The sequence below is a fragment of the Anabas testudineus genome, chromosome 14 (assembly GCF_900324465.2).
Source record: "Anabas testudineus chromosome 14, fAnaTes1.2, whole genome shotgun sequence".
Lineage (NCBI taxonomy): Eukaryota > Metazoa > Chordata > Actinopteri > Anabantiformes > Anabantidae > Anabas > Anabas testudineus.
In genome coordinates, this window is record NC_046623.1 from 274,505 (window position 1) to 300,487 (window position 25,983).

The following is a 25,983-nucleotide window of genomic DNA, read 5'->3' on the forward strand; positions in this document are numbered from 1 at the left end:
GCATGCTCTATAGGTTTTAAGTCTCTCTTACATTTTTAGAAGGTTTGTCAGCTGATTAGATTGTTACGGATAATTGATAGACACATTTCTTGATTTTCATTCATTAATCATTCATTTTAGGTTTCAATGTAAAAATACAATAAAACTCAATTTGGTATTTACAAACGTCCAGTTTACATTAGTAATGGAAGTAGTGAAACTGGAAGACACGATGGATGTTCATTTTACCAAAGCAGAAGGTTTATTTGTTAGGTTTCTGTGGCTGTAGCACATTAGGTGGCGGTATAGCGCCTTAACGTCGACTACGCCCCACTATCAAATGTCATGAAGAAGTTTACTTCCAGCGTCGGTGGCGGTAATGCTCCATAACAATCAGCCATTAAAAGACAGACAGAAAGATATAGCAGATAGCTTGACAGCTGTGAATAACTTCAGCCACGATGGCCTCTTTCATGTATGCTGGTTAAGATGTTAATAACGTTGTGCTACGTATATATGTGGGTGCGCTTTCACAAGTGCTACTCGGTCCTAATCCGCAATAGGTTGTCCAAACTGAAAAACTGCAGCTTCGCATTCAGCGTGTGCTCCAGCTCATCCTCGGCCACTGCGAATGATCGCCACACCGACGCACTCTGGCATCTCAGCCCACTTCCACCTGAAGACATCGTCTTCCTCCAGCTAGGAGACAAAGCCGTCTATGTCACGAAGCCTCAGGTTGGATATCCCGGAACTAGCGTTTAGCTATACTACGTCTTATTTACGTGTTTTAGCGTGGCTAGCTCCAGAAATGTCAGAGCAGCGCAGACAACGGGTCAAGTAGCTGTTTACGTAACATGGTTAAATATTATATGATAGTATAAACATTACCTTTGACTCGTGTGCGTTTTCGAATGAGACATAATGTCTCGTTCGAAATTTGCCAACTTAAATGCAAACCAGCAACGCAAAGGTGAGATTTGTACTTTGAGAGTGCATAGAAACAGTATTCTGGCTGCGAAAAATATGAGAATATGGCAGATTATTTGACAGATCTGCGATATTAACAGTGCTCTTGACTGAAATATTTAGTGGAAATTGATAAATCTGTCATTCCTTCGTTAGTGTAATGAAATGAGAAGTCAGCACACTGTCGCTACTTCAACGAGAAATATCGCCAACAATTTTTCGTAGAATGTAAATAAAACTAACCTAATTTACCTATTTATGACACAACAACTGTTAACTTTGAAAAAATGGCAAAATTTTTGTTAAAGAACATTCTGGGCAAAAAATTGTTAAATTTGTTTTTAGTCGCTGAAAAGGTCCGAAAAGTCGCTATATTGTGTGATCTGCTGGAGGATGAGGTAGAATTAGCAAAAACACTGTAAAAATAAACACTGGCTGACACATTCAATATGACCCTTGCACCATGATTTCATTTTCCCTTCTATGATCACTTTAAAATTTGTATAGCCAGTGCATTAGAGCAACTATGTGCACAACAGCATGACACTGTAATTTTCAAATAAGAACTGCACGTTTACAGTAGGATGAACTACTTTGAGCAACTGGCAAACAGCTCTCCTGTTTGTTACTGTTGTTCTAATATCTGTCACGATTTCCTCCATGTACTGGTGACCTTTTTGCTTGATGAGGTGGAACAAATTACATTCATGTTTTCCACTTGTGTTGGTTTTTGTTTCCAACTTAATGTGTACAGAGATGTTTAATTCATATCTGATTTGTGGCAGAATGACTGACGAGAAGCATTTTCCTCTGAATTTGCAGAATGCGTGTGATGTCTACTCTAACCATGCTTTTATGTGAATGTCATTTTGTGCCTTTTAATCAACACATCTGACTCTTGTCACTAACTACTAATTAGGGTGCAACTGTCTTGTAGTGTTGTATTCTTTTATGTGCTTTGTGTATTGTTCCCAGGCATGTGATGACCTCATCAAGTGCACTCAGCTATTGGGGTCCTCTTTGGTTTGTGGTCCACAAATAGAGAACATTTCATTCATCATAGAAGCTACAGCACATGGAAGGGGCTGCCGTTCTCCTTACACATCAAATAAGAAAGTAGGCATCACACATTACTTAACAAGAAATACTGTCACAATAATTGTCTGAATTAGCAAAACTAGCTTTTTGCTGACATATTCTGTGATCTCCCCAACTCTCAATTTCTTTATTCAGTTCTCCTTAAAACATAGTTTAATTCTGTACTGATAATAGAGCAAATCTAATAAAATTCAATTTATACTGTACCTGCACTGCAGTGGTGCTTATAGGTGAAATTCCACCAGATTTAGCAGAACTATTGCCTGTTCACATATAAACATGTCACCCATAGTAGGTTATAATTGCATAATGCCTTCAAGAATTAAGGCAATACTATATAATCTATCTGGTTAACTGTACATGCATGGTTTGAGAACATGCCCGTGGTGAATGTGTGTATAGAGAGTTGTTCATTTGCACCTTATGATTCATGAGTTTGGTCACTCTAAATTTCCCATATGTGTGAATGTGTGTGTGTGTGTGTTTGTTTGTTTGTTTTTGTGTGTCAGCCCTGTGATAGGTTGATCCTGTCTAGGGTGTACCCTGCCTGTAGTCTAATGACAGCTGGGATAGGCACCTAGACTCCCCGTACCTTTTAAGAGGACAAATGGTTAGGAAAATGGATGGAAGAATGGTTTTCTGCATAAAAGTTAAGAGAAACTGTTTTTTAATAAGTGATTGAACCACATTTGGCAGCAAAAGTCTCAAACAAGCACATCCTCTAGCTGTGCATTAGACCTGCACCAACAATTATAGGGAATTTTGGATCATTCTTCATCACAGAACTGCTTCAACTTAGCCATATTTTTAGGATGTTTGGTTTGAGAGACTCTCCTTGGGTCATAACACAGTGTCTCCTTTAATTTGAGATCTGGGTTCTGACAGGGTCACTCCAAAAGGTGGATTTTGTGCCTCTGAACTCATTCTGTGGTAGATTTACTTGATGTTTATGGTCATTGTCCTGCTGCACCATTCAGCTTTTTCTCAGATTCAAGCAACCATGTCCTGTAAGATTCCCTGATGAACCCGGTAATTCATTTTCACCTACATGATGGCAAACTGTTGGTTCAGAGGCAGCAAAGTACCCCGATTTCTGGATGATTGCTTCCACAAACATTGCAGCGCATCTCAAGAGACATCAAAGACCACAATGATACTCCACAATGCTGCTGGGAAAAAGGTTTAGTTTAGATTTACTTACTCACTTACTTATCCTTGCAACTGTATCAGTTAGATTTTTTTTATTGACAACAATGTTACAGTATTTTAAGAGACTGTAGCACCATCTTTAATTGAAATCGCACAAAACTCTCTCCCTGTCTGGACAGAGCGTTACATTTAGTGCCAGTTGGAATAAACTAAGTTATGGTGGCTTTTTGTACATCTGCAAAACCCAACCAATTAAAGTGATAGGTCATGTGTAGGAGCACAATACATACAAAATGCAGCCCATAATTTTGCTTTAAGACTATGTAATGCTGTTGTTGCCTGCATGGTAGTAGTTACAATACAGTTTGCTTTGACTGATTTTTGATGAACGGTCTCAAACTCAATTTGCCTGGGGGCCGCAGGAAGCAGAGTCTGGGTGGGGCTGGTCAGGTTTTCCACAAGAAAAGCTTTGTTAAAAAACCTATCTTGTCAAATCTATTTATTTTTTATTTTTTAATACAAAATAATATGAAAAAAAAAAAATCCCGCGGGCCGCGAGTTTGAGACCCCTGATTTAGAGGGTGTGGCAGCTGCATCTAAAAACATATTGCTGCATGTTTTTGGTTTATTAAATGTGTTTCTGTACTGTTTCTTTATCATGTAACTGGTTTCTCCTGATATCCAGTGCTGTTTGTGTTGAAGGTAGAACAGAATAATCTACAATGCAGGGAAAGGATAATGTGTCATCTAACCATTGATATGTTGCTGTGTGCAGGTGGTGAAGTGGTCTGACTACTGTCTTCCTCTGGCCTATAGTCCTGGCCAGCCATTCAGGGTGGTGGCTCAGGCCAGCGTAGATAACTTCAGTCGTTTGGGGGTGGCTTTTATTGAAGATCGACTCCAGCTAGGCAATGGACTTGAGCCTTTAAAGATAGTTCGTATGTTGCCTTCTTTTACATTTCATATTTTCCTTTTTGTGAATTACATTGTATTTCCATACCATCACCTCGTAAGACCTCATTTGTGTTAAAGTATCTCTTTCTATGCCCATATCATTGATTCAGCCTGACTATGTTTTAACAAAGTCTCATTCTTATTTAATTTATTTTTATTTTTGGTTTCTTGCAGCAACAGACATTTGTTCAGTACAAACCTTTGATAGACTACATTCACATTTAGAATGATGTTTTCATTCTAAATGTGAATGTAGTCAGTGTAATTTGTGTGAGAGTGAAATCACACAAAAACGTCCTAAAAGTCTATTTGAAATTTTAGATATATACAGTGAGGGAAAAAATTATTTGAACCCCAGCTGATTTTGTAAGTTTGCCCACTAACAAAGAAATGATCAGGCTATAATTTCAATGGTAGGTTTATTTGAACAGTGAGACACAACAATGACAAAAAAAATCCAGAAAAATGCGTTTCAAAAAGAGTTATAAATTAATTTGCATTTCCATGAAGGAAATAAGTATTTGATCCCCTATCCGTCAGCAAGATCTCTAGCTCCCAGGTGGATCTTATACAGGTAACGAGCTGACATTGGCAGCCCTCTCAGCTCGTTACCTGTATAAAAGAGACCTGTCCACAGAAGCAATCAATCAATCAATCCAGATTCCAAACTCTTCACCATGGCCAAGACCAAAGAGCTTTCCAAGGATGTCAGGGACAAGATTGTGGACCTACACAAGGCTGGAATGGGCTACAAGACCATCGCCAAGCAGCTGGGTGAGAAGGTGACAACAGTTGGTGCAATTATTCGCAAATGGAAGAAACATAAATTAACTGCCAATCTCCCTTGGTCTGGAGCTCCATGCAAGATCTCACCTCGTGGAGTTTCAATGATAATGAGAACGGTGAGGAATCAGCCAAGAACCACTCGGGAGGAACTTGTCAATGATCTCAAGGCAGCTGGGACCATAGTCACCAAAAAAACAGTTGGTAACACACTACGCCGTGAAGGACTGAAATCCTGCTGTGCCCGCAAGGTCCCCCTGCTCAAGAAAGCCCATCTACAGGCCCGTTTGAAGTTTGCCACTGAACATCTGACTGATTCAGAGGAAGACTGGGTAAAAGTGTTGTGGTCAGATAAGACCAAAATCGAGCTCTTTGGCATCAACTCAACTCGCTGTGTTTGGAGGAGGAGGAAGGCTGCCTATGACTCCAAAAACACCATCCCCACTGTCAAATATGGAGGTGGAAACATTATGCTTTGGGGGTGTTTTTCTGCCAAGGGGACAGGACAATTGCACCGCATCAAAGGGAGGATGGATGGGGCCATGTACCGTCAAATGTTGGGTGAGAACCTCCTTCCCTCAGTCAGGGCATTGAAAAGGGTCGTGGTTGGGTACTCCAGCATGACAATGATCCAAAACACACGGCTAAGGCAACAAATCACTGGCTCAAGAAGAAGCATATTAAGGTCATGGAGTGGCCTAGTCAGTCTCCAGACCTTAATCCCATAGAAAATCTTTGGAGGGAGCTGAAGGTTCGAGTTGCCAAACATTGGAGAGGATCTGCAAAGAGGAGTGGGCCAAAATCCCCCCTGAGATGTGTGCAAACCTTGTGGCCAACTACAAGAAACGGCTGACCTCTGTGATTGCCAACAAAGGTTTTGCCACCAAGTACTAAAGCACGTTTTTCGAAGGGATCAAATACTTCTTTCCTTCGTGGAAATGCAAATTAATTTATAACTCTTTTTGAAATGCATTTTTCTGGATTTTTTTTGTCATTGTTGTGTCTCACTGTTCAAATACACCTACCATTGAAATTATAGACTGATCATTTCTTTGTTAGTGGGCAAACTTACAAAATCAGCTGGGGTTCAAATAATTTTTTCCCTCACTGTATAATCTTGTGTCCAACACATCTGAAACTATAGATTTGAAATGTGATCTGAGTTTAATAAAGCACCTAAACAAATTAGATATTGCTGTTGTTTTTTGGAAGTTTGTGGAAACCAAAACAAAGATAAAAGAAGAATTGAACTGAAATTCATTATTATGTGCATGTTAGTACAGGATGTGTAAACTATTTCCAAAGAGATTACATATCAGCTTATTGACAGAAATGCTCAAGTGGGTGAAAATAGATCCATAATTTAGTATTTTTCAAAGAAAATTAAGATTGAGATTTAAGGCATCATTAACAGATATACTGATGTTTTTATTTTATTCCACTGACATTCTTCTTCTTTTGTGCATTTTCATAGCTATTATCCTCCAAGAATCCACTCTCGGTGAGCTTTTGAGAAGGGATTGTCCACAGAACCCAAAGACTGTAAAGTCACAATCTCTCTGCTGCACCCAAACTAACAAGTGTGTTGCTGACTCTTTACTGTGTCACCTGTTAGCTGACTGTCACCGCCCCCATTGCTGTAAAGGCAGTCTCCTTACCACTGAAAGACGAGGTTCAGAGCCGATCTGCAACACCAAGCATCTGGTATCTGTTGGTGAGTCGCAAGACAATTCTTTGGGAAATCATCATCATATGGAGGGCCATGGATACCACCTGCACCTGTCTAGCTGCCACGAATGTTTGGAACTGGAGAACAGCACCATTGCCTCAGTCAAATATGCTTCAGCTGAGAACATTCCAGACCTTCCAGAGGATAATTCAACAGGGCTAGACAGCGGTGATGAGACTCGGGATGAACTTGAGCATGAATCTCAGGGTTGTTTTGGTGGTGGATTTCACTTTAATGGCAAACCACCAAATGTTCTGGTGTACACAGGTGGTTGCCAGGAGCGTTTTCAGGCAATTCATCAGGTTTTATCAGAGTGTATAAATATGGAAAACAACATAATATATCAGCTTCAACCACAGCAAGCTCTGAGTGATCCGTGGCTGGACCACACCAGGCTCCTGGTACTGGCAGAAGAGGAAGCTCTGACCCCGCAGCTTCAGACCCGCTTTCTTACCTACCTGAGCCTCGGTGGCAAGGTCCTGGGATTAGCTTCCACCTTGTGTCCTGCAGGCCTCAGTCTAGAAGACAGGGAGAGGCAACATGGGCAGGTCAGCAGGCTGAGCTTCACCAGGGAAGACAACACAGAACTGGAAGTGAGCGTGTTGGCGAGTGGCAAAGTTTATATTAGGGACACTAAAGGAGGAGGGCAAGTTGAGCTCTGGGGGGAATTGAAAGGCAATGTCCTGCATCAGAGGGACATGGTTATTGTGCGTGTTACCCATGGAAGGGATGGTGGGGAGGCTGTTCTCTGTCAGGTAAACACATATGACCTTATTTAAAGTGATTATTGTTGTAGTTTACAAGGCAGAATATTTTTTAAAATCTTCAAAGATTTGTCTTACATTTATACTGCTCAGTGTCCACTTTATTAAAATAAAAATGTATATAATAAAATCAGTGTAAAATCTACACTGATAAGCCACAACATTAATGCTGTGATAGATATCATGAGAAAAACTGATTTATAAAATGCTGGCCATGATGAACAGGTGTCAGAACACACAGTGCATTACAGCTTGCTGTTTAGTTGTTTCTCTTCTATGATCAGAGCATCATCCAACTTGAAGCATTTTTGAAGAAAATTACATTGATTTTAGCTATTAGGTTAGAAATTGGTCAATTAAGCTTTATGTCAATATATTTTTAATGTGTTTTTTTGTCTGCAGGTCCACCTGGAAATTGAGCCTGAGAAATTGGCATCTAAAGGTTTTGATGAACTGAAGGTCAGCAATGCACTGCGTTATGAAGTCTTGACAGAGATTCTTGTTTCTCTCGGCCTCAGCTGTGAACTAAACCATTCTCCAGTTCCAAGCCCAGTCCACCTACTAGCCATCTCTGAGGTTAGACCCACAGTGCTTGTCTGCAATATTGAGGCCAACACACACCGGCCATGCAGTGGCACATTTTTTGATGTGCGTCATTTGATATCCATAACATTGGTTTGTGTAATATTTCAACTATACAGATGACTAGTAAGCTGATATTAAGAAAAATAAACTATCTGCGGTCTTTTTATGTGCTTTTAGTGCATTCCCTCATTAAATATTACATTTTTTACAGTAATATTAATGTCTCTGCCATGACATGTAATACAAAAATAAGAGGAAAGCCACTTCATAAAAAATATTAATACAATCAAAGTTTATTTGCAATCTGGAACCATCTGAACATCAGACATTCTCTACACTTAAATAAATTAAGAAAATATTGCACCTAGAGCACTTTACTTTACTAATCTTTTTCTCTTTGGCTTACATATTTTGTTTGCCTTGTAACTCACTTGTAAGTTGCTTTGGATAAAGTGACTTACCAATTTTAAATGTAAATGTAAATTTGAACAACAGTATTCATCCATAAACCAGGGATAACAAAATAAATTGTGTCTGTGTCTTTGGGAAGTGTATGCACTCGCCAAAATGACAGAATATCTTTCCTGTATGTTGAGCTTTGTTTTCTGCGTGTTTAAAGTTTCATGTTTTAACTGCTGCAAAACTGCAGAAACCGATCTCATAAAAAACATAAATAATAACAGTAGAGTGGCCGTGACCTTTAAGTCAAGAAAGTTACTGCTGGTTTGCATCAGTGCTGGAAAGATAGAGATAGTCAGTGCTCTATCCTGACCCGTTTATGCGTGTCAATTTGAGGCCAGTGTGTGGACTCACATAGATAACAATGGGTGCAGATGTTTTGACATGCATCCCACTGCCTGTGTGTGCTGATCCTTATGCTGGCTGCAGAATGAGGGTAACACTACAGACATTAGAGTTTAATGAGCATAGTGTTAGTCATAGTAGTCAGCTTGAATGATCTTGACATTGGATGGTCTCTCTCATATGATGACACTTGCTGCCATTATCAATATTGAGCACATAGGGTGTTGGAAAGACCCCTTTAAAAAGGAGAGACAGGTTGGTGTTAAGACATTAAGAGCAGCGTTCATAGTTTTAAAATTAACACAGGGTTGTGAAACAATAACTACTTGGTACTTGGTTTTACCAACTTTTACAATTCTCTGATTAAAAACGCCAGCTGTCTCTCAAATCTGAAAAGACACATGTAACTTGTCTTTCTTCCATTAATGCTCAGCTCTCATCACCAGGGGTGATTGTTGAGGCTTAGAATGCATCACAAACTCAAGGTTAAGAACAGTAAAACCATGTGCTAGGACAAGATCAAGAGTGTGCCCACATTCTTGTGAGGTCAGACACAAACTGCACAAGGTGTGCTGAAGTTGACTTCACAGAGACATCACTAGTCTCTCACACTACTCTGGAGTGATTTGGTCACTTCCATTGTTCTGTGACTGTAGTGGGGAGTTTATTGGCCATAACTATTTCGCCAAGAATCCAATCCAATAGAAAATCAGAGGATTTAGATCAGGACTCTGGGCTGGCCATTTCATTATTTCAGTGTTTTCAGTTTCAAGAAACCTAAACTACTTTACCTGTGGCGGCGTGACAGGGGGCATTGTCCTGCATGAAAATTGTTGACTGATTGGGTGACAAATGCAGGGAAAGAAATACATGTTGTCGGAGAAGGTTCTGATAAACATTTGCAATTCCAGCTGCAGTGTTGAACTCATTGCCCATTGTCATTCTCTGTATCATCCTATCCTCCCCTGCATTTGTCTTGGATTTGTCTTGGATGACCAGCTTTCTTGGGGGACTTGTAAACGTTGACATCGTAAGAATTCTGGAAATCACAGATTTAGAATGACCAACTTCTCTTGGTAATTGTCACTCCTTTGGCCTTCATCCTCAATCTGCTGCTGGAACAGCTCACCATCTCAGTGAAAGTCAGTGAAAATTTTAAAGCTTGGCTGCTAGTTAAATCGGGTTTGTCAGATAATTAAGGAAATTACCACCAGATGCTAAATTAACACCACTAACTAGGAGGTATCTGAAAGTATTCTCTAATTTTGATCAGTGTTCTTTTTCAAATATCTTATTTAAGTTGTTTATGCTGTCTTTCAGAATATATGTAAATACTGATATATGCTTAAAATACTGCTATTTTACTCATGTTTATATCATTTAAAATAGGACAAAGGAGTGAGCTTGATATTTTGGAAATTGTAGGTTCTCTAATTCTGATCTCCAGTGTACAGATGCTGGTCATACAATTACATTATCTTAAAAAGTTTATGTATTTCACTAATGCCATTCAAGAAACTTGTATAATGAAACTTGTATAATGTATACATTCATTCCAAACAGACTGATATATTTCAAGTTTTAATTTCTTTTAATTTTGATGATTATAACTGACAACTAATGAAAACCCCAAATTCAGTATCTCAAAAAATTTGAATATTAAGACGAATACAAAGATGCGGGAAGCTTACAGCAGGTCTGTGGACACAGGGCCTATACAAACACATGAGGGCAGTAAATCACAGTGAGTGCTGTACAGTTTAGGTTCCACACATATGCTATGGTTTGATTTTTGGAAAACTTAATTTCATCTTGAGGGTGTGCATATTAAAGGTTGTCTAATTAATACAGTCTTTAAGATTAAGATATTTAAAATGACAGCATTGATAGTAGCTGGACAGTTTATATTGTCAAGTTACATTGTCAAAACATGTTCATAGATGCACACATCCAATAATTTAAAATTATACATTTCCATGTCTAATCCTACAATTGGTTGTTTACCAGTTTTCCATTTTGTCCCTGATACAGATACTCAGACTCTGATAAAGTATTCAATATTATTATACCAATCCAGTATCAATATCAACTTGAACTAAGATCATGATTCTTTGTGTAATGTGATGTTAACTGTTACTATTTTTTTTAAATTGTATTATAGTTAACAAGGGATGTTCTTATTTTACATTTACTTGTGTAGATGTATATGAAAATTAGATAACAATAGCACATTGCTTTTGAGCTAATTCATAAAATTGAGGAAGGCCATCAGAAATGGTGTGGTTGTCATGGAATAGCAATATGTTGTTTCAGTGGGACATGCACATAGGAACAACCACTAGGAGGAGTCGGTTTCCCAGCTTTTGAGAAGCAAGGACCTGAAACATTCTCCATACAATATTTTTTGTCACATTCCTAAATTTGGTCTTTCACTGGCTCAAGCGACTCCTGTTTGGATATAAAATACTAGGTCAGTAGTAGTAGTAGTAGTAGTAGTAGGCTCAGGAGTTAGAGCAGTCGTCTACCAATCGGGTTGATGGTTCGATTCCTTGCTCCTCCTGTCATATGCCAAGTGCCCTTGGGCAGGATACTGAACCCCAACTTTCCCCCTGTGAGTCAGGTCAGCTGCATAGCAGCTCTGCCATCGGTGAGTTTGTGTGTACTTGTGTATGCGAATGGGTAAATGAGAAGTTCAAAGCGCTTTGAGTACCAGTTATGTAGAAAAGCGCTATATAAGTGCACACCATTTACCATAGAAGTAACAGTAGGGGTTTTAGTTGTAGTGTAGTTGTTCATATTATTGTTGTATATTTGGATTACTATAACATTTGACCTTGTTACCTCCGCCACTGTGGCCCAACAAATGGAAATTTGGATGTGTTGGTCTTGAGTTGACCTGGTTAAGCGTGAGTAGGAGTTTCCATGTGTGTGTGTATATATGTTTATGTATATAAACGTATGTACGTACATACATACATACGTGTGTGTGTGTGTGTGTTTGTATGAGACTTCTTATATTTAAAAAAAAAATATTATTATTATATTATATTAGTTATTATTCTAAAATAAAGAAATTAATAGGTGTATTTTTTTTGTCTCCTAGTTACCTTATGTAGTTTTATGACAAAGTTTAGGCCATTCATGTATAGAGAAAATGCTTCAAAATGAATGTTTAAAAATTTAACTTCCAGTGACCACTGTGATTGTGCACTTGCTGAAGATTCCGTCTTAACTACTTAGTTATTTCTAGATTTATTTATTTTTTTACTTAAAAAGGTCCTTACTAATATACATTTTCTGTTATAATTAACATTTAACATAAGGGGATACGTGTGGTTTTTTGGTAAAGCACCAAGTGTGTGTGTGTGTGTGTGTGTGTGTGTGTGTGTGTGTGTGTGTGTGTGTGTGTGTGTGTGTGTGTGTGTGTGTGTGTGTGTGTGTGTGTGTGTGTGTGTGTGTGTGTGTGTGTGTGTGTGTGTGTGTTAACACTATAAATAGTAATAATGACACCGGCCTATCCTAACTTTCAATTTACTTTCCTCATAGCAGTGGCCTTGTCCTTTCTGTATTGGAAAACAAAATCCATTCAGTACATGCCAGTAACATGTTAAACAGAAAAAGAGAATATTGACTTACTGTACTATAGACTGTTGTCTTTATAGAAATGTTTAGAATGTTTCATATAAAAGAAACAACTGATGGTATTATTGTGCCTCTCTGCTCCTTTGTCTCACACAGAAGGCCAAGGCTAGCTTTCTGAAGTGGCTGCAAACACAAGCAGATCAAAATGGTCTCATCACATTGTCCAAGACCTTTTTGAAGCTTGTGTCCTGTTCTGAGCTCCAAGATGACTCTATGCAGTCTGAGGGTCCTCTTCATTTGGTCACTGACTCTTCAGAATTTCAGAGCTGGGCGCAATTCTGTATGGAGACCTACAGGAAGAATCTGAAAACCAACTTACTGGGGCATATCCTGCTGTACGCTGAGGTCGTCACATCTACCATGGACCTGTTAGAAGGGTAATACATTCCTCTGAGCTTGTTAAATGTATGAAATGTATACTGAGGCTAGCAGTGGTGTATTCTCATAGATAAAATTGTCTTTGTGACTAAAAATGCAAAACGGCAGTTCAAATACATTAGTTTACTTTCTGTATAATTGTACTTACTCGATTTTGATAACCAGCTGCTTGTAGCTTTCTGTTGTGTGGTGTGTCAGCAGGCATGCAACAAGAAAGTGAACAGAAAACGTGGCTGAAGTACACCACCACAATTGGAAACTGTGTTAGGCGTTAGACAGTTATGATAAACAGTAAGGAATGTCACAAGCTCTGCTCACTCAATAACAGGCCAAGTGTCTCGTTGGCATAGGAAGAATATGAAGTTGATACAAATCAAGCGAAGGAAAGAAAAAATATTAAAAAAGCATACAAGCCTTGCAGTGAATCCAGGGTGTTGGTGTTTGTGGGTGGACGTTTGTTTGCATATGCACTTACTGGAGTGGGATGGTAGACAGGCTGGAACTAATTTAATGCCTTAGTGACCTCACTGCATCAGCGGCAAGTTGCACCCAATAGACTTCTTTGTATACATCCACACATATGAGTAAAAGTGGCTGTTGAGTGGGTCGATCAGGCAGCAGATGGGAGCAATTAAAACTGTCATAAAGTTTGAAAAATGGATTGTGGTGCAGCACTGAGCTGATTGGAACAGACAGTGTTGTCATTAAGGTTATACAAAAACTAAAGCAGGGTGAATGAGTAGGCCATATAACCCAAACCTGCTGCTTCAGTTTCACTTTACAGCTAATGTTTGAGTTTCCAGATGTGCCACTGCTGTAGCCTTGATTAATGTTATTGTTAAAGAATGTCTGTTTTATTTAAACATTTGTATTTGTTAGGTATTTATTATACTGCATGATACTGAAGAAAAAAGAAAACATCTTTTTGGTAGAATTGATAGCTTTACACAGTTAAGTAAGTAATATTTCAAAGCCTATATTGCAGAATCCAGTTCAGTCTCAGCTTCAGCTGCCCTAGTTTAAACTATTCAGTTTTAAGCCAATATCACTCGAACAGAATCTTCTTGATCTTGATTGAACATGTCTAATAATAGACATAATAAACATTCACACTAAACATTATACTAGTAGCATTGTGGATTGTCAATTTGCCCATTTTATTGAGATTAATTTATGTGCATTGTGGGTTACATTAAAAACATTTATACCATTTCAGTGGGTCAAGAAATGCATTTTCATTGCATATGATATGACAGCAAGACTTATAAGTGTGCATTGTTAATTGTTGTTAATTTCCCTACTACATACACATATGTACATAGTACGCAAATTAAAATACAATGCAGACTCATATGTATGTAGTATGCAAATTAGAATACAATGTAAAATGCAGGATGAGTAGTTCCTGTGGTAAAAAGCCACTTGCTTGACTTTAAAACGCCCCAAGCCCTTCCACAATCTGGTATGGTTCCACACATTTTATTTTTGTCAAGCAGTAAAGTCACTTGTTTGATAAAAGCCATAAACATTGACAGAGAGTAGTGAGCAGAATGGCAATAACTGTATTTGTTCATGGATATGATGATGGGATATAATTTCTTTTAGGGATATATTGTTGATCAAGTAAGCAAAAATAATTTCAGATGAGTCCTTTGGAAAGACAAACTAAAAATGTTTGATAAAGTGCCTAGAGGTCAGCAGTTCCTGAAATTGAGGAACTTATGAAAAAACAGGTTCAGAGACTTGAAGCTGATGCTTAATGGCTAGAAGACTGTGTTTGCTAGTATTATTGTCCTATTATTGCTTTGTTTGGTTGGGCGCGGCTAATAAGAAACAATGTGGTGCCACAGTAGTTTTATCACAAACTACAACTGGAATTTGTTAGTGAGCAGCTTTACACTCACTTGCCTTTTAGACTCACTGATGTGGCTTTTCAACACGTAGTACAGGATGTGTGCTATAGTGATGGAATGTCATTGTAGCATGTGGTGATTCCAATATTGATATTTGATGATAATTATTATTTTACACATTATTTAGCACTGATCATTATTAAACTATACTATACTAATAGAAACACAACACACACTACGTGTTTTCTCTCTCCACTGCTTAATACTGAGGGCTCTGTTCAGACCTGCAGCTACACACGCTCTGTTAATGTTGTATCTTTACCATCGTTTAAACTCTAAGGCAGCAGTAACATTAGACTGTTACGGACTTGCTTTACTGCAATAACAAAGTTAGCACACCAAATTTGTAGCTGAAAATCTTAAAAGATCATAATATTAAATCCAAATGCTTCAAATAGTTGGGCATCTAGCAGTACCTAGTGTGATACCAGTCCTACAGCATAAACAGTAGGATGCTAGTTTAGATTTATTTAGTAGAAAAAGCTTTGTTCTCTGCTAAAGAACTCAAAGTTTGTGTATTAAAGTGATTGTAGAAATAGATGTATACGTTTGTACAAGTTAATATTAAATTTAACCAGTCTTAACTGCACAATTCTTTTAAAGTGTGACATAATGTGTTTTTAAATTACATTGTCTGATTTGTGTATGTGCCAGCAGGAAGCTGTTTGTGTTTAGTTAAGAACAGTTAAAAGTGTCAAGGTGTTTATTTATGAAAAAAGTTGAGATAAGAGACTACAGGGTTTTCCTAACACCACTTGTCCCAAGCACATAATTATTCTTTTCCTGTTCTGCTGAACCTGATCCCCATGCCTGGAGCAACATGTCCTACTTAACTTTTTGTTGTAAGAGTTTCAGGCTCATACATGCACACCCACCCAGTTATACTTTTGACCCCCCCCCAACTCCTTCATCAAAGGTGATTCTTAAGGAAGTGATTCTTAATTGTGGTGCATGTTCACAAACTGAACATTTCACGGTAAATTCAGTGCAAACCTCATAATCTGGTAAGAAGAAGAAACTGGGTACTCTTCTGCTTAAAGCTGTTCTATTTGTTGAAAAAGATCCTGGTGATCTGTTTGTTTTGACAAGCAAGCAAGAAAAACATCAACCACAGGACAGTCAAGGGGTTTGGTGCAGAGAAAATGGAGTCCTCATAACTGTGGCAACAGGTTTAACCATAGAAATCAAATTGTCCTAATTGACCTTGCATACTCTACCTGCAATTAGAAAAGATTGTAAGCAGATGCCTGAATGTTCTTATTTCTCATGCTGTTGAACATATGGTGCAGTGGTCAAGATGAGGTGCAGGCTTTTGATTTCATCTTCTCTCTCTCTCTCTCTCTCTCTCTCTCTCTCTCTCTCTCTCTCACTCACTCTCTCTCACTCTCTCTCTGCTGTGAGGCAAACTACAGGACCTGAACAAGACCATATTTGTTAGAAGATAGAGAAACAGTTCCTTTAGGTATTAAATCACTTTAATTATATTATATTCCAGTCCTTTTGTTTTTCTTTCTCAACAGTGGGGTGGCAGTAGCTCAGGTAGTAGAGCAGGTAGTGACTACGAACCCCAGGGTGAGGGATTTAATTCCTTGTTCCTTCTGGCTACTTGCTGAGGTGTCCTTGGACAAGACACTGAAACCCCGTAGTGGCGCCGACATACCATCTGGCAGCTGTCCAATCGCAATTTCCCTAAGGGGATCAATAAAGTATTTATTATTGTTATTATTATTTATTTATTATTTATTTATTATTATTTTATTTTTTTTAAGACTAAACAGGCATAGCCCTTACAAGCAGTCACCAAATCAAGGTTAGTCCATGGTGTCTCAGCTGTGCCATGGCAATATAGCACTGCATAGCAAACTTCTGTTACTGATCATGCTGTTTGGAAATGACAATTGCAATTTCAGTGGTAAACAGGATTAGCTCAATTAAGAGCATTTACAGATTAGTCTACCCTCTGATATTGATCATTCCTTTGATGCTGCTTGAATGATCAATGCAAACACGCTTATGCACAGTAAATCCTGTTTCAAAAATGAGCATCAGTAGCAAAAATAATCTTTTAACCTAAGATATTTTAATCTTGGAAGTAAACAGGGTTTAGGTGGAGAGTGGTTTGGGTGGAGAGTGGTTTGGGAGGTTATTGGCTTTCAGGAAAATTATATCTTTGCTGACCCCATCAAATCCACCATTTTATTTAGATGGTTAGTTTATATTTAACAAAAGTAGATACAATGGATAGAATGTGTATTTTATGCTGTCCTTGATAGTTTGTTCATATGTCTGTAAATATAACTTGTAATAATTTTCAAAAATATTTTTACTGTGTTGTTCAGTGGCATTCACCTACCTTGTTGTTTTATATCAGTCTTAAGTATGAGAGAGGCAGTGACAAGCTTGTAGCTTAGTTTAGGATTACAGGTCCTCTTCCACCTTCTCTCACCACCTACTCTTAGAGATGACTTAGCTGGCTAGCTATTTCTATATCTAGGATTTCTTAGGACAATGCCTCCAATTTCTCTCTGTAAAATATGCTACTTACTCACTTTATTCTGGTCTTATTAAAAAAAGAAGATTAAGTGGATCCCATTAGTGAGAGACCTTAGGATTCACATCTTCTGACTGTATAGCTATTGATCACTTTCTTTCCTTAATAGTCTGCCTTCTTAATTTACCTATTACACATCTACATGTCTTTACTACTAGGGACACAAACAGAGATAATAATACAATCAGTGAATTCACCTGTGACCTCGAAACAAATCGCTAAAATTTTTTATGTCAACGTTTGTGTTCCAAAATTTGGTAATTAGCTTTTTTGTCTTTTCTTGACTATGTTTGAGTTATTGACAAGAGCTTTTACCATGTCAGCTTTTACTCTTCAAAACTGTGATGCTCATGAATTCTAGACATTAAATTATTACATTTAGGGATGAAACAAAATCACAAAAATCCACAGATTATTTAAAATAGAAAGCCCTAATAACAACTTGGTTCATAATTTGGTAGTTTTTAAACAAAGCCTGGGATGATCTAAACCTGAAAAGCTCTGACAAAAAACAAAGGTGATCAGTAAAATCATTACTCGTTAAACTATGTAAATTCCATTGCAACTTTTATACCCATTTACTCTAACTTTGATGAGAATATGAGGTGACGAGAGATGAGGTGTAAATCTTTAGGATGATTTGATTCCAGTTCTCTTTATCCTGATTTGATTCAGACCTGACTCCAAACTGACTGTTGTTGCAGTGAATTAGTGTGTCCTGTTTTTCTTCCATTAGAAAAGCAAAGGCAGGGAATGATCTGAAAAAAAATCTTGCATGAAAAAATAAAACCATTTTTTAATACTAAATAAAGCTCCCATGATAAAAGAAAGCAATTAAATTTTTTTAGATGGCCTGGATTTAACAGCAGCATCCCATTTGAAATCTCAGCCTCTCTGTTATGTTATGTTTAGTTTAGTGTTTTAGGTGTTTTAGTTTATTCTAATCCTATCATATTAAATCGTACTGCTTTGAATAGGCATTTTCAGTCAAGAACTTCAAGCATCTTTGTTGTGAACAGCTACAGTTAGGTATTCTTGTATAGAGCAAGGTCAATTTATTTTGTCCTTCTGTTCTGCAGAGCAATGAGTGATTCAGAAGCAGAATTTACTCACATCCAACACAGTTGGGTGGCTGGGTGGTGGTTTGGGAGTTGACTTAGGAGTCTCAGCAACAGCCATACTACCAATAACATTAGGCAAATGTGTTTGAGTGCAAACATGCAGGATTTAACATAGCTAAGAAAGGTCCAACAGACATCAACCACTTTATATGGAGGTCAAACTGTAAGTAAGCGCACCTGAAATGCTGCCTAACCTTATAGGACAATTGTGCACGTAACTGAGGTACAAATTGGATCAAAGTTGAAGCTACAAGTGACTCTGTAAACTGTGTCAGTTATGCACAGTTTATCCAACACAGACAAACTCCTTGTTTTCTCTTACATTTCACAAACTTGGACGCTTGCTTCAAACCTTTGCGATTGTCTCACTGATTATGTTTCTTGTGTCGTTGCTTGGTTGTAATACATTTAAAAATACTCGTAAATGTCTTAGAGTTGACAAAAATGTGTGTTATAGCTTTAGGACCAGTGTTTTCGATGAGGATAAATTACCATATTGCACAAGAGGCAAATTCATTGTCCATAATGTCCTAACTTCAGCATGTTAAATATCACTATTCTTGTGGTGTTATAATTGACAGACACGAGGAATTAATAAATCGATCCACTTCTATGAATCAAACGTCACAAACTGAATGTTATATGTAGTCGAAGCATTGCCCTGTAATCTTATGCAGTACAGACAGTACTGCCTACAGTAAACCCATTGGTGTTAAGGCTAACTACTGTTATTTTTAGGTCAATTCAGAATTTTGAAGCAAAATTGAGACTGGATGTGATCCTCTGATCTGTGTTTAGGACTCTAGAGAGCAAGCTGGGCCTCTGGTCTTGTTTTTTCATGAAGGTAATTGTTGCCATAGACCTCTAAGTCACAGTTTGGACTGATTTCTTTTGGTGGTCCTGTCAAACAGCAACATCCCCCAGTTACAAGCCTAGCAGGAATTTATCGGCTTTGACCAACCTCAGCTCACCAGGTCATGCTTCAGCTAATGTGACTGAGGCATATATTAGCTTAGGGAATAGTTGTAAAGTCCTGTCTGTTTTGGTGATGTATTTTAAATTTTTTAAATACTTAAATAGTACTAAAATAATTTTTAAAATACTTTTCTAATGGTCAGCACGTGTTGGCAGTTACTTGGCTTCAGAAACCATTACAATCCACTGTAACCAGCTTCAGTTAAGTGAACAAATTCCTGAATCTGTTGAGCTGTTTTTGTTTTCTTTTTTGCACTATTTGCAAGTTTTGCTCAACCGTTTTAGTTCAGTTCACATACAGTAGAAAAATGTCTGTGGCAGCATATGATGTCACATCACTGCGTGTATATGGTCAAACTAGAGGCAGCGGGCAAGAAGTGATTTTCTACATAGGAATCACTGTCACTAGCTCTCGAAATACTTATGGTTTGCACAGTTTAGTGTTGTTCAAATTGATTCCTATGTGGCATAACTTTTAAATGATGTTTGCTGCTGGGACTGATGGCTTCTACATTTGTAACATTAGCATGTATGAAGATCCTTCTCTTTTCTCCAGCTATACCAGACATGGATTATTTGCTAGATGAGATATATTGATGCATGAACACGGTCAGATACACTCAATTCAGTCAGCATTATTGATATGACACTTGATCACAAAAATGCTATATACACCAATTTAAGTTTTTCAATTATAATAATAGTGATTAATTTTATCAATTCCCTTGGGGAAGATTCCATTGGACAGCTATTACAGGGATTCAGTGTATTGTGTAAGGACACCTCAACAGGTGGCCATGAGAAACTGAGAAGTTGATCCTTAATTTCATAGAGCCACCCCAAATTCTCTGGAATATTGTAAAATTTACAATATCATAGATTCTCCATCCAAATGTGCCTGCATTCTCCAATTCTGCATTGACTCCCAAAATAAAATTCAAGTTTTTTTACAGTACAGTGAACATTCTCGGTCATTAATTAAATTATAATTTAATGATTTCCTCATAAGCTCCTGAAGGTGTATACACATAGATGCTATAGAGCTTGTGAAATGGGTGTGTCACACCAATATAATGAATCAGGCTTCCTTTGTGGTGGTTTTGGATGCTCGAATGAAAGAAATGGCAAAAACAAGCATAAATAAAACAGACAATATTTATTTTATGGTTATGAACATGTAAGTAAGTAAGTAATCCTTCTCTTAAGCTAATATTTAGTGACGGTTAATACTAAGTGATGCTAACAGAAACAGCTTTTTCTTTAATTATCCATGTCACTATGTCTTGACATTACATATTACCAATTTTGACCAGCATTTTTTACGTTTTTATTTTTATTTATGAAATTTTTTTTCTCAGAATTTTATCCAGCAAAAAAGTGTTAATTACTGGCTAATGGAAATCTTTACACTAAGGTTGCTGCTGATATGGACAACCTCAACAGCAGGCAAGACTTTAACTTAGTTCTGCAACTGCAATCTATGGGCACTATAGGTTTTAAGACATAAATGAAAAATTATGAACCTATCCTGTAACTTATCCTATACTTAACCTGCCTAGACTTATAAATTCATTGCTAATTTAGTTTGCAGTTGAAGTAAAACTCAAACAGGCTTCCGTGACATTAGAATAGAGTTATCAATTGAGTTGTGAATCTACCTAGTTTTTCAAGAAGTCTTTTACAAAGCTCTCTCGTAAAATCACTGGCCCAGCCACAGTGGCCATCACTTTATTAACATTTTACAACGAGGGTATGTAATTTAGCAATTTTAACATGTAAGTAAGCATTAACTAACAAGTAAAGTTAACTAATGCACATACTACCAAGTGTAATTGCACAGGTACACCCTGCAGTGCATGACTGAGACAAAAGGACCCCAGCAACATGACAGGGGAAGGTTGATAAAAGCTCAACTCTATGCAAACATGCTTTGACAGAGTTCAGCCAATACTTTGCTTTAGGAGATGGCACTGTGAAAATGCACATAAGCATAGGAATCTAGACTTACACTGTTCAGGCCGTGGCCATGAAGTAGGCCCAGTCAGCGAAGACATCTGGATTGATTAAAGTAGGTGTGTATCTGTGTCATGATGTGCACTTCTGTGTAGACATGGTGCAAGCCTAAAGTAAAAATGCGAATTTAATGTATAATATAAAACAATACCGCTATAACAGGTTGTCCCTTTTTAAAGTAGGTTTTAACATTTCTGTGTTCAACATTTTTGTCTAATTTCAGGCTGAGTCTGCATGTACCAAATGATGTGGGAATAATAGCAATAGGAGCTCGACAAACCCGGGGAAAAGGTCAGTTCTTAACCTCATATTAAATACATACATGAAATTCACACATGCTTCAACACTTTAGTTTCAGTTGGAAGTGTTTGTTATTAATTTCACTGTTTAATGCAGTGGTGACCAGCATCACAAGGAGCTGTGGTCAAAACAATGAAAGCTTATGGAAAATACATATAACAAACCACTCTGCCATGGTTGTGTTGTGTTTTGGCCTCAGATAATCTTTTAAAACACACACCTTGTTCCTCTAACTGGACTCTTGTCATTCAGTTTCTAGAAATATACTGAATGACAACAAAAATCATATGAAGGCACTTTTCATAGTTAGGCTAGGACCTTACAGAAGAATGATATGGAAAACCCCTAGGTTAGTGGAAAGTGGAGATAAAAATAACAGGCAACAAAAGAAAAACAAGCAGCAGAAAAAACACTAAAAAAAGTTGGTAGGGCCGGTAACTGCACACTAGAAAGAAGGGATTTCCCCCAGCAGACAAAGTCTATAGCAGCACTAACTCAACTATGAGTTGGTTCAGAGTTACCTGTGACAGCTCTAACTAGCTTTATCAAAAAGGAAAGTTTTATTCCTAGTCTGACAAGTAGAGTGGGCGTCTGCCTCCTGAACCTGAAGAGGGAGCTGGTTCCACAAGAGGAGCTTGATAGTAAAAGGCTCTGCCTCATGTTTCTATATGTAATAAATAAATATAATATATGTGGTGGCAGTAGCTCAATTGGTAGAGCAGTTTTCTACAAACCCCAGGGCCAGTGATTTAATACCCGGTTCTACTCAGCTCCTTGAAGAAGCCACTGAAACCCTGTAGTAAATGGTAAATGGTCTGCACTTATATAGCGCTTTTCTACCTAGCTGGTACTCAAAGCGCTTTACACTGCGTCTCATTCACCCATTCACACACACAAGCACACACCGATGGCAGAGCACACCGGGGGCACCGGGGGCAACATTTCAATATCTTGCCCAAGGACACTTTGGCATGTGACGTGGCAGCCGGGAATCAAACCACCAATCCTGGGATTGGCAGTTAACTGCTCTACCTATTGAGCCCCAGCCACCCCCTAGTAGCGGTGACATGTACTGTCTGGCAACTGTCCAACTCAACTCATTATCTCAAGCAGTATATTGTTATTGTTGTTGTTATTATACTTTGTTGTCTCAACACTTCATAAAACACACCCCTACCATCTACACCTACACCTGCATAGTTTCAGTAAGAGCAGTGATGAACACAATCTGCCTAAAGTCGTAATGTCTCCTGTGTTTTCTACTGCTGCAGGTCGCAGCAAGAATGCCTGGCTTAGTCCTCTAGGTTGTGCCATGTTCACTCTTAAGGTCCAGGTCAATTTGAGATCCAAGCTTGGACAGAGGATTCCCTTCCTTCAACATCTGGCTGCTCTGGCAGTGGTGGAGGCTGTTCGCTCACTTCCTGGATATGAGGTGTCAGTCTGCATACTTCCCTGTATCAGTAATATAATATTAACATAATCCAGTCTACTTATCTTCTATGATTTGACTCATAAGTTACATGTCTTAAATAAACCATAAAGGTGTGATAATAGTTCTGTTCTTGTACCATACAGCTATATTAGATGTCAATACATTGGGTATTAACTGAAAAAGTATTATTCTAATTAGTTACATTTAATATGTCTTCAGGACATAGACCTGAGAGTGAAGTGGCCCAATGACATCTACTATAGTAATTTGATGAAGCTTGGTGGAGTGCTGGTGACCTCAACTGTAATAGGATCAACCTTTCATCTGCTTATAGGTAACAATATCCTCTTTATAACACCTAGAGACAGAAATCTTTTTTCATTATATGTCAACATGACTCTTTTTTCTCTTACTTCATGGACTGCCATAGCAGTTATAGGTTCAATAGCTTATGAATTTGAAACTTGAAATCAAATATTTATTAAAAAATGGGTGATCACTAATAGTCCTTTTTTGATACTATTATGCCACATGCACCAGTAAACTCAGTATCTTTCAGAACAACATTAAAAATAATGTGCTCTACAGGCTGTGGGGTCAACGTTTCAAATAGCAACCCAACAGTATGCATCAATGACCTGATCCATCAACACAACATTCAACATAACTGCAGTCTACAGCAGCTAAGCTGCGCCCAGGTCATTGCTCGGACAGTGAGCTGCCTCGAGGTCCTCATCAGCAGCTTTCAACAAGAAGGCCCAGATGCCATTCTGCCCACCTATTACAAGAGGTGGCTTCACAGGTCAGCACCAGAGGGTTTTATGTTACATTTATAATTAGAAGACTTGGGGGAAAAAAAAGGTAAAAATGACACGGAAAAAAGTGGATTTTTAAATTTAACCAAAAAACAGTCACATATAGGTAATACAGCTATCTCTGGCTGGCTACCACATAGGCCATGAGTTACTAAAGGACTGCATGTACTAAATCATGTACAAACTTGAAAGCACTGGCAAAACTAAGGGTGTCCAAGGTCTGCATCTTTGAAATGAGCAAAATAGCACATGCTATGGATTTTGCACTTTTGATTTCATATATATGCAAATTGGGGCATTTTTGCCAACTGTACAATACATTGAGAAGAACATGCAAATAGACACAGTGGAATTTATAACGCTTGAAGTGGCTGGGATTGAGTCTAAATTTAAAACTTTTGTATGGCAGGAGCAATCTTTTTGAGCAGCTGTTGTTAGGATGCAATGTAGTCCTCACTATTTGGGATATTGGCAAATCAGGGCCAGGAAATTGTTATAAAAAACTGTTATGAAACACTGCCCTTGGTTTGTGTAAGCTCCATCCATGGTTCTCTGACCAAACCGTAATCATAGACTTGAGTTTTTGTTTTTCCCTTGTGTAAAGGACATGGAATAGAAGAGTGAAGACAGTGAAACAGATAAAACACTGTCAGCATGTGCTGAGTTGGAGGGACATGGGAGGGCTATTTTGTTTATGAGGGTAAGGATAGGGAAGCGTTAAAGTATTGTTCTCACTCCTAGCAGTATTGATTCTCACAAATGGTCTAAGCTGACTGCAGATTGTTTTAGTGTCCTGAACTCTATAATAACGTCCTGAACCACAGCTGTGACAGTTGCTCTCTGTGCTCTGACTTCAGTGGGACTCGGGTGCGCCTCTGGAGTGAGGATGGACTGGAGGCTGAGGTGGTGGGCCTGGATCTCAACGGCTTCCTCCAAGTGCACAGCAAAGAGCAAGGCATGTTCTCAGTGGAGCCTGATGGAAACTCCTTTGACATGCTGAAGAACCTTGTGGTCATCAAGTATCGTTAGGACAAAACTGTACGTTCAGAATCATCATTAAACTGAGTTATTTAGTCTGACAGAAAACCTAATGTAAAACTTTGAAACCTTATGTAACATTTTGTTTTCTAAATATTTAATACAGGACTAAATATTTTAATGGTTATGGTATAAGTGGGACTAATGGTTAGCTTCTGCTTCTCTTAACCTGTAATACATTTAAACTGGTTGGGGTATTTGTTGGAATACATGAAGTATTATGTGCATTAGTTATGGACACATACATCATTTTGTCCTGCTGGTTTGGAACAATAAATGTTCTACCCCTCAACTTGGTGTCTAACCTGATTTTACTGCCTCATCTAGATGATTTCTCAGCCTAAGATTTATACTTTTACTGTAGTTCTTAACCTCCTTTCATCTGGATGGCGTCTCCCTTCCTTGCTCTACACAGGACAGCCAGGTGAGCCATTCAGACAAACACATAGTGAAGGAAGTTGTATTCTACTTAAGTTGACCACAGTGCAAACTCGGCTAGTAATGGAGACAGCACAACCATAATTCCAAATTTGAGCAAACAGATCACAAACTTGTGTTTTGTGTAACCTGGGCGTAAGATCTGCAAACTCTGGTCTGTGTGTTGTCTTCTGTGCATTGGTTCCTTTCCCAGATGTGTGCTCAGTGTTCTTGAATTCTTCTTCTTGTGTGTACTCTTTTCAGGTCCAAAAAGATGTTTGTATCAGCTCAATGTTCACCATGATCAAGTTTTTCATATTTATCGTTGTCCCACCAAAGTCCCGTCATCACCACTAAACCTTTGCATTACATTAAGGATGCACCCAATGGTGCTTCTTCTATGCTGACTACAAATATGAGTACTTAAATTTAGAGTACTTGCTGATACTGAGTATTGTCAGTGTCATCAATCATGTAGTATTTGTACCATAAAAATAATTATGTGTTATATCATAACATTGGGATTTAAACTTAGCTCAACTAAACATGGTACTGCCATCATTACAATCATACCTAA

At 38.1% G+C, this 25,983-nt stretch overlaps 1 protein-coding gene across 4 annotated transcripts; it reads left to right on the forward strand.

The window, feature by feature from the left end:
• Positions 1-318: 318 nt before the first annotated feature.
• Positions 319-25,281, forward strand: LOC113169570 (holocarboxylase synthetase (biotin-(proprionyl-CoA-carboxylase (ATP-hydrolysing)) ligase)). Of its 4 annotated transcripts, XM_026371086.1 has the most exons (12): positions 319-714; positions 1,921-2,061; positions 3,968-4,130; positions 6,404-6,430; positions 6,545-7,413; positions 7,825-7,998; positions 12,550-12,830; positions 21,628-21,695; positions 22,976-23,136; positions 23,356-23,470; positions 23,725-23,938; positions 24,809-25,281. In XM_026371086.1, exons 1-12 carry the CDS (start codon positions 457-459, stop codon positions 24,978-24,980), a joined length of 2,643 nt encoding a protein of 880 aa, XP_026226871.1. In that variant the 5' UTR covers positions 319-456; the 3' UTR covers positions 24,981-25,281. The 4 variants fall into 4 exon arrangements, with proteins under 4 accessions (XP_026226871.1, XP_026226873.1, XP_026226870.1 ...); XM_026371085.1 differs by having other exon boundaries at positions 320-714; positions 6,404-7,413; XM_026371089.1 differs by lacking the exon at positions 319-714 and adding an exon at positions 731-949 and having other exon boundaries at positions 6,404-7,413.
• The last annotated feature ends 702 nt before the right edge of the window (positions 25,282-25,983 follow it).

Coding starts and splice junctions, on each gene's coding strand:
- LOC113169570 (XM_026371085.1), top strand. CDS start 457: ATGCTGGTTAAGATGTTAATAACGTTGTGCTACGTATATATGTGGGTG. Junction 12,831..21,627: donor ACCATGGACCTGTTAGAAGG/GTAATACATTCC, acceptor GTCTAATTTCAG/GCTGAGTCTGCATGTACCAA. Junction 23,471..23,724: donor AACCTTTCATCTGCTTATAG/GTAACAATATCC, acceptor TGTGCTCTACAG/GCTGTGGGGTCAACGTTTCA.